General features: G+C 44.4%; 1 protein-coding gene across 1 annotated transcript; it reads right to left on the reverse strand.

The window, feature by feature from the left end:
* Window positions 1–1,221: 1,221 nt before the first annotated feature.
* On the reverse strand, window positions 1,222–7,615 carry SYPL1 (synaptophysin like 1). Its single transcript, XM_068402089.1, has 5 exons — window positions 7,547–7,615; window positions 6,672–6,790; window positions 5,313–5,517; window positions 2,246–2,434; window positions 1,222–1,353 (listed from the first exon to the last, which is right to left on the reverse strand). The coding sequence occupies exons 1-5, from the start codon at window positions 7,613–7,615 to the stop codon at window positions 1,222–1,224; spliced, it is 714 nt and encodes a 237-aa protein (XP_068258190.1).
* Window positions 7,616–9,616: the final 2,001 nt, after the last annotated feature.

The raw sequence follows: 9,616 nt of genomic DNA on the forward strand, positions 1-9,616 counted from the left end.
AATTACTAAAGCCACATCCCAGAAGCTACAAAGCCAATACATTTGCATTGCTGTTACAGTGGTAAGGACTCAAGGCACATTCTTTCAGCAACAGTCATTTTATTATACTCTTTAGACTGGAAGTTTACTATCAGAAAGTCAGTAGCTCTGACACATTGAACAATTAGGATTTGTGTTATATATACCCCATTATGTCTTTTCATCACAGTTTAAAGAAATCAAAAAACCTGAACAGCTTGTTTATTAGATTTGTCAAAACAAATGTTCTTTCTGGGCAATTCACAGAGTCAGATATCTTAATAAAGAAGTCCACATGAGAATAACCAAATGTTGCTCCCAATGAATAAGCTGAACATCATCAATGAAGACTTAGTCATATTCAGACATCTCCAGTTATGTCCTTTCACACACAAGTACTGTTCATGCACCTCAAAAGGAATTCACAGAAGCCCATACACTAGCAGTTAGAATATATCAGCTTTGATTTCTACAGTCTTTGTAAAAGTTTTGGGCCATACTTTACTTTCCCTGCCCCCCGCAAGTGTTTAAGTCATCTGTTGCACACATATACACACTCTGATCTTTGTTAAATGAGTTTATAGTGAAACTATAAGCTATCTTCTTTTTCAGTGATTGTCCCAAGCCATTAAATAGTAACAATGCATTAAACACAGAAGTAATATCTTTCCAGACAGGCCTGTCTTGCAGATTTAATGCAGTAATCTGAATGGAATATCTGGAAAGATACATGTGATGGCTGCAACTCCGACAGAGCTATGAGTTCTATTCAGATGGCTTTTGCAAGGGATCAGTGACAGGAAGAAGCTGAATTGCATTTACACATGCCCTAGTTGTATTTACATTTCAATTTTCAGGCTTGGTATAACTAAAGAAGTTGCAGTAATAACCCAAATGCAGTTGCTTCTCACCCATCCCTCCTATGAGGCTAATTTAAGAACCTGAAAGGGTCAACATCCAGATAACCTCAACATTTTGCTCTTCAAAAACCGTAATGAAAAACTGCACAACTTCAAAAGGCATAATATATTTCAAGATAATTAAACACTTCAATTGGCATATCCAAGACCTTATGTCAAACCACAGTACAAAACAGAAGTTTGCATGAAGTATTATCAGTTATTATTAAAATAAATCCTAATGGCTCCATGCTCATGGCAATGTGATGTACAAGTGGAAGCACTCCAAAGTATCACCTTGTTTTTATACTCCTCTTTGAGTTGTATATATTCCCAGACTTTGAGAAATTCTGTTTGATTGGTTGTACAGGTTGGTGTCCTTGTATACAAACCAAACATTTCCTCCCCATAAAACCATATTAAGCAAGCCAAACACCTGCAGGTTAAGAAAAAAGGTGAGATTAAGGTGGTGTTTTGGTTTTGTTTGGTTTTTTGTGTTTTTTTTTTTTTTTTTTTAAAAAAAAAAAAGCAGCCAGAGTACAACTTCAAGGCAAGCCAGAAACAACCACTATCTTTGGCACCCCTTTGATTTGGACATGATGTTTCCACATGCTTTAGAGTATTAGAAGCTATTTTAATAGACTTCTTTGGAAATCAGGTAGTCAATTTACTCTATTCTTTGCATGGAATTAGACAAATTATTTTCAGTCATTCAGCACCTCTGCATATACACATCCAGAGCACATGATTAATTATTGCTGGGCCAACAAATAACAGCCAGTTTTGAAAAGCAGGATTCTCTAGGAAGATCACACAATAAGCCTCATTTGCCCTGCTATGAGGAGTTCTGTGAACATGAGCTTTATATCACTGTATTACAAGGAATCTCTATTTGATGTGTAAAAATCTTCACAGTTGATTAAAAAGCTAGGTTCAGCACCAAAAGACAGACCAGGCAGCGTAGTGTTTCCTCACTTACATCAGTCAACATGCCACTTGGGTGGCTCAGTAACATATTTTAAGGTACTCTTGGCTACAGACAGAAATAATAGAGAGACTCAAATGTGTCTGGAAATGCTGCATCTAACAGCTCTGAAACAGATCCTACAAGTTGTTACTCTTAATTGCTTTGAAGAAACAAGTTTCCTTCTAAAGAAAAAATTCAGTCAGTGTTTTACCACAGTATTAATGGGCCTGAATGACTGATAACCCATAAAGCAATCTTAACACATAAAGCAACACATGCAATCAGTAGAACAGGGCTCTCAGGTGCCATTGGCTATTTTCTAACACATTTATTGTACCCACATGGCAGAAGGCATACATACCACAGACACATTAAGAGTTCTCATGCTGGTCACAGAAGCAAAACGACAAGTCGTTCCTGGTGCTTTGCAAGATTCAATTCCTGGAATAATGCTGGCCCCTGTGGACATTTTGATGTCAGCAAGTGCCTTTGCCCAAGCAAAAGTACTGACCAGCCACAGAAAGGCTGTTATGACAGTGACAGCCAAGTCCTACAGAAGAGGAGTACTCATTATTAGCTTAAAAAAAATTGCATGAATGTACACAAGAGAGCAAGGCAGAGACAGTCACCAAAACAACTGCATCAGTGCTAATGATCCCAAGCAAATTTAGCCATTAACAATGTTGTAATTACAACAGAAGCTGGATTCTGTGCTGATAATCAACTACAAAACTGTATGCCTTTTGAATCTATCAAGCATAAGCAATCTTATCCTTCATAAGAAATTAGTTACTAAAATCTGATGCCTAGCATTTATGTTATAAAAATTTAAGTCAAAGTTTAGTAAAATAGGGGTGACAGTGGAGAAAGGGCAGAGGATTTCACAGAATCACAGAATCACAGAACGTTAGGGATTGGAAGGGACCTCGAAAGATCATCTAGTCCAATCCCTCTGCCGGGGCAGGATTGCCTAGACCATATCACACAGGAACGCGTCCAGGCGGGTTTTGAATGTCTCCAGAGAAGGAGACTCCACAACCTCTCTGGGCAGCCTGTTCCAGTGTTCAGTCACCCTTACAGTAAAGAAGTTTTTCCTCAAATTTAAGTGGAACCTCCTGTGCTCCAGCTTGCACCCATTGCCCCTTGTCCTGTCAAGGGATGTCACTGAGAAGAGCCTGGCTCCATCCTCATGACACTTGCCCTTTACATATTTATAAACATTAATGAGGTCACCCCTCAGTCTCCTCTTCTCTAAGCTAAAGAGACCCAGCTCCCTCAGCCTCTCCTCATAAGGGAGATGTTCCACTCCCTTAATCATCTTCGTGGCTCTGCGCTGGACTCTCTCTAGCAGTTCCCTGTCCTTCTTGAACTGAGGGGCCCAGAACTGGACACAATACTCCAGATGCGGCCTCACCAGGGCAGAGTAGAGGGGGAGGAGAACCTCTCTTGACCTGCTAACCACACCCCTTCTAATACACCCCAGGATGCCATTGGCCTTCTTGGCCACAAGGGCACACTGCTGGCTCATGGTCATCCTGTTGTCCACTAGGACCCCCAGGTCCCTTTCCCCTACGCTGCTCTCCAACAGCTCTGTCCCCAACTTGTACTGGTACATGAGGTTGTTCTTGCCCAGATGCAGGACTCTACACTTGCCCTTGTTATATTTCATTCAATTTCTCCCCGCCCAACTCTCCAGCCTGTCCAGGTCCCTCTGAATGGCTGTGCAGCCTTCCGGCATCTCAGCCACTCCTCCCAGTTTTGTGTCATCAGCGAACTTGCTGACAGCGCACTCTAATCCCTCATCCAAGTCATTAATGAATATATTGAATAGAACTGGTCCCAGAACCGACCCTTGAGGGACTCCGCTAGACACAGACCTCCAACTGGACTCTGTCCCGCTGACCACTACTCTCTGGCTTCTTTCCTTCAGCCAGTTCACAATCCACCTCACTACCCGATCATCCAGACCACACTTCCTCAGTTTAGCTGCGAGGATGCTGTGGGAGACCGTGTCAAACGCTTTACTGAAATCGAGCTAGACCACATCCACAGCTTTACCATCATCTATCCACCGGGTAACATCCTCATAAAAGGCTATCAAGTTGGTTGAGCAAGACTTCCCGTTGGTGAAGCCATGTTGAGTGCCCCTAATGATCCCCCTATCCTTGATGTGCCTAGAGACAGCACCAAGAACAAGTTGCTCCATCACCTTTCCCGGGATGGAGGTGAGGCTGACCGGTCTATAGTTACCCGGGTCCTCCTTCCTGCCCTTTTTGAAGACTGGAGTGACATTCGCTTTCCTCCAGTCCTCAGGCACCTCTCCTGTTGCCCACGACTTAGCAAAGATGATGGAGAGTGGCCTAGCAATGACTTCCGCCAGCTCCCTCAGCACCCGCGGGTGCATCCCATCAGGGCCCATGGATTTATGGACATCCAGGTTGCTTAATTGGTCCCTGACCCAGCCCTCATCAACCAAGACAGATTCCTCCTCTATCCTGACTTCTTCTGAGGCCGCAGGGGTCCAGGGCTCCTCAGGACAGCCTCCAACAGTATAGACAGAGGCAAAGAAGGCATTCAGTAACTCCGCCTTCTTTTTATCCTCTGTCTCCAGGACCCCCACCTCATTCATCAGTGGGCCTACATTGCCTCTAGTGTTGGCTTTACCTGCAATGTATTTGAAGAAGCCCTTTCTGTTGTCCTTGACCTCTCTTGCAAGGATCTGCAAAATGGATCTGCAAAATTAAATCTGGATGGCTGATATGCTGAAGTTTGGCTTGAAAGGTCACTAGGTCTGTTTCTAGGCATGCTCTGAAAAGTCTCTGAGGATCAGGGCTTTGGTGATTAAGGTGACTAAGAGATAACTATTTCCCTCTGCCAATTGTATCTGCACAGCAAGTGCTCTACCCAGAGAAAATTCCCAGAGACTAACAGAGGAGGTTCCACCTATGGAACAATTGTATATTCAAATACACAACCCAGAGAAGTTGTGGATGCCCCCTCCCTGGCAGTGTTTAAGACCAGACTGGATAAGGCTTTGAGCAACCTGGTCTAGTGGAAAGGTGTCACTGCCTGTGGCATGGGGGTTGGAACTAGATGATCTTTAAGGTCCTTTCCAACCCAAACCATTCTATGATTCTATGAAAATAGAAGTTGTGGCAAAGACACTGTTCACCTAAGAAGGTGGAACTTCATTCCACTCTGCTTCAATAACTGCATAAGGTATGATGCGATGGGTGTTCAAGGGCTTTGGGTCCCCTTTTCTGCTTGAGTGCTGTAGTGACTAGTCTGAGATACTTGTATTCACGTTCCACCTAACTTTTAGAACTACTGAATATTCATAAGTTATTCAGATATTTTTGTAATAGCAGTATTTCTTATCTCTTTGTGGTTTCAAAGACTAAACATTAAAATACCTCAGTATTACTTACAGTTAGTGGGAACTTGCTATTTTGCTGATACACATGCTTATATCCAACATATACCACAAGGGCAGCAATGCAGTAGAGGAATGCCAACGCTGCAAGTGTAACAAAGAACTGTGCAGAAGAGGAGAAGTTTCCCACAAGATAGATGTCAGTCCAAGTACCACCACAGCGCTGTGGGTCTGGTGCACTAAATACAACAGTATTCAACCTGCAAAGATTATATCCTTCATGTAGTTAGAGTTCGCTATACAGTGGAAACCTCATACAGGCATGCTTCACAGCAAGCGCGCTTCAGCATTCTGGTGGTGTAAGTTTACCCTAAAAGACAATTTATGTTTGTACCATCTATCAGTTATACAACACAAAGATTTGTCAAGATATCTGAAGATTATTCCCCATTCTACATTGGGATATACAACAGCAACTTCAGGAAAAGAACCTTAATCTTATATTTAGAGCAACTGAAGAAAGAAATCCAGATTTGGAAGCAGACTTAATGACATTATTTTAGAGACTGGCAGTTAAACGAGAGGATCAGGACTTAAAATGCACCGAGTTGCATTACAGCTACAAGAAAATGCAAGGACAGAATTTCAATAGAACCTGTGTGACCAGCAGTGACCAGCACAGAATCATTTCAACTCCCACTCTCCCCTCCAAGTGCTGTTACAATGCTGGGTTTTGTGCCCAAATTCTATATTTCTGTAGTAGTTTTTACTAGCTGGCCTCTGAATCCATTTCTATACTCAAACCTGTGTTAACTGAACACATATGGAACACCGACTCTGTGCAGCTGTGAGAACAAAGAGGAAGCCTTCCTCCTCGTGCTCCAGGGAGGGGGCTTGTCTCTACAAGAGCACTACAGTGACAGTGGAGTATTTAGTTTTTGTGTACCCAACACCCTCACCGAGATCATAGTGGAATAAATTGAGAAGTATTTCCCATTCAGTCTTTAAACAAAAATATGATAATGACATGTCCAAAATAATCTTATCTGGGCCTCCAAAGCAATTACAAATTGATGAAGAAATAGGCTGTTAACATTAATTGTATTGTTTTGCTTACTAATTACCTTCTGTAGCATTCATGCACTGCTAGAATAGACCTTAAGGTACAGTGATACAAAGCAGTAATACAGCCTATTGCCATTTCTACCTATTTCTTTACATAGGACACTGACAACCACAATACTTTGAACAATTACAACTAAATATTTATTTATTGCTCCTACAGAGCAAGCCAGAGGCTTCACATGTTCATTCATATACATACAGTAAGTACATATACATAAGGAGATAGAAGGGGGGGAAGTGAATAATAAATAATTAGTGTACAAGTGACAACTGAATAGCTAATACACACCTGAATGGATAAGCAAAAGCAGCTGTAACTGTTTTGTTTACCACACCTTTGCAGGAAACTAGAAGGGTAGTTTCACCTTGAAAGCCTCCACATGTGGCAAAAGCAAAGATGGAAAAAATCTATAGGAATTGATACATAGACATGTTAGTGCACACCACTAGAGCTCAAAGGAAAAACTTGACATTTAGCTGAAGCAGCTAATGAAGGCAAGAAATAGGGACAAAGTCAGTAATCGTAAAGTATGAAGTGATGTCAAGAGGTAATGAAAATGTTGAGTTTCTATGACCCAAAAGCATGACCAAGACCACTAACAAAAGCCCATTTGAAAGTTCTTTTTGGTTATATTTTTCTTAGCTCTGCAGCAAGAGTTTTTTGGTTTTTTTTTTTGTTTTTTTGGTTTTTTTTTGAATGCTAAAAGCCATCACAGTACCTCTTGCAGTTGGTAAGGGTAGTATTTAAATAGTTTTAGGAGTCTTGGACATCCACAACTGTAGATTAGAGTAGCTAGAAGGCATATGCTCAGAGCATTGCACATCAGCTTGACTCTCTAAGTAGCTCATTTTCCCTTTGTTCGCTAGCAAAGCCCTAACCCCCTGATAATCAGAACACACAACAGCACGCATTACTATGACAAACTCATAATTAACATATAGACTTTATGTATCTGCAGAACTGTTTTCTTCCCTCCCAGTCAGAAGGCCTGGCTGAAGAGCAGCCATGTGTTGAACAGTGACCACCAGTGACACAAGGATGAGCACACACCTCACCAGGTCTACGCAGCTAAGACACAGGAGCAAAGCCATGCCTAGGAAAGGAGAAGAAACAGCCCCACGAGGAGAAGGCAGCTTCCCCCTGTGCCTCCCAGCCCCACTCACCCACTCGAGGACCTTAATGAAGCCCAGAGGCTCCAGGAACAAGCCAAAGTCCACCCTCAGGCCAGCCATCCTGGGAGACAGCAGAGCAGCTAGGAGTGATCTATACCACCACTGTCCACAGCTGCAGCCCCCCACAGGCACGCCCCTATAGGTGCTCCTCCCTGCCACACCCCTGCCACACCCACTGACCCCACACTGGGTCTGGCCCCACCCCTTGTTACTTCATGCTGGGATGGCCCCACCCCCTGTCACCTTACACTGGGGCTCTTCAGCCCCAAACGAGAGGGCAGGGGAGGCCAGCCCCAGTGGGATTGTAGAGCCCAGCTCTGGGTGGGTGCCACTGCCATGGAGGACTTTGTCCGGGGAACAGTGCAGTAACCGTCACAGGAAGGGACAGCTTTGGCCATTTTGCGGAGTGAGGCAGCAGTGACATCTGTCTTTCCTTCCCCAGGAGGCTGAAGGGGCTGTGGCTGGCTGAAGCCAGAAGGTGCTGGTGTGGCAAAGGCCATGAGTGCTGTGGTGTCAGGGCTATGTGTCCTGGTGGCCAAGCCTTGCAGGAGGGATGGTAGGGAGCAGGCAGACTTCAGAGGATCGTCTCTGCCATACCTTGATTTGGGGCTTAGTGATTTTATTAGCAAATAAGGCAGAGGCTCTTGACAATTCATGTGCAATGGAAGCTTGCTGAGATCTCATCAACTACATTTGATCTTTTAAGCTTTAAGTCTTTTTTGTAGTTGTGCTCTGTTGTTGATACGTGAATCTTCAGTGAAATCGAAGAGCTAAAACTTGTGCTGAAGAAGCTTTAAGGCCTGTGAGAAGGGCTGCCCTCTGCCCTCCTCCCTGACTGGAGAGCATGGCTAGCCGAGGTGGCCAATGGACACAGCACTCACTGCAGCAGTTTCCTGGCTCTGCTTCAAGATCTTCTAGAAGTTTCTTCTGGGATTGCTGGGGGACTCCTGGGAACCCTCTGAGGAACTTCAGGGTGTCTGGTGCTGCTCTTGGGAAGGGATAACTATGGGATGCTGTGGCTGCTTCTAGCAAGATCTAACTGATCTAGCAGCTTCTAGCAAGTTCTGTGAGCTGCTCCTGGCCAAAGGGTGCTGGGAGGTTTTGTCCCAGCTGAGCCCTATTATGGCTGCCAGGTAGCCTTGCAGCAGGTGCTGAGGAGATGCCAATAGAAGAGCTGACTTGGAGTGCAGCTCCTGGGGACAGTTAGTGAGTGCAGCGGTTTGTGCAGAAGGGGGCCAGCAGCCTTTGCAGAGCAGTATATGCATGCTCAGCTGTGGTGGTGGTGTGCTGCGGGTCATGGTCCCCAGCACTGTCAGGATCAGCTGTCCCTGGTGCAGCAGAGGCCTTGGCTCAGACTGAGCTGCTGAGGGATGGTGCAGCTCTCTAGTCCTGGGGCTGGGGAGTGGTGCCTGGGGCCTCTCGCTGGGGCTGGGAGATACAGGCTCCTTGCTGTCGTGATTTTAACCCAGCAGGCAGCCAGATACCACACAGCCATTCACACACTCTCCCTTGCCCCCTGGGGAATGGAGGAGAAAATCGGAAAGTTAGAGACTTGTGAGATAAAACCAATTAAATAATTTAAAAAAAATAATAATATACAAACAAGTGATGCACAGTGCAACTGCTCACCACCAGCTGACCAATGCCCAGCCCGTCCCCGGCTACTAAGAAGTTTTCTCAGTTTTCCCAGTGAGGAAGAAGGGCTTGAGGAGGAGTGAAAAGATCCTGCAGGTCAACAACTGTTTGTGCAGCTGGTGTCAACAAAGGGGATTCAGCTTTTAGGACCATGGAAACCTCTCTGAGGACTCAGGACTATTAAGAAAAGATGGGTTCCACTTGACCAAGTAGGGTAAAAACATCTTTTCCAACAGGCTTGCCAATCTGCTGAGGAGAGCTTTAAACTAGGAGTGATTGATTGGGCATCAGGGGAAGAGATGATCACCCACATCAAGTGAGGAAGTGGTGGACTGGTTTGGTAAGCAAAGGGCACGAGATACATGATTTCAAGGAGAGACTTTGAAACCAAGAAAACAGGGCAGAAGCTTCCTCCCCACCACGTGT

This window comes from Nyctibius grandis, chromosome 5, assembly GCF_013368605.1.
Source record: "Nyctibius grandis isolate bNycGra1 chromosome 5, bNycGra1.pri, whole genome shotgun sequence".
In the NCBI taxonomy this organism is placed as follows: Eukaryota; Metazoa; Chordata; class Aves; order Nyctibiiformes; family Nyctibiidae; genus Nyctibius; species Nyctibius grandis.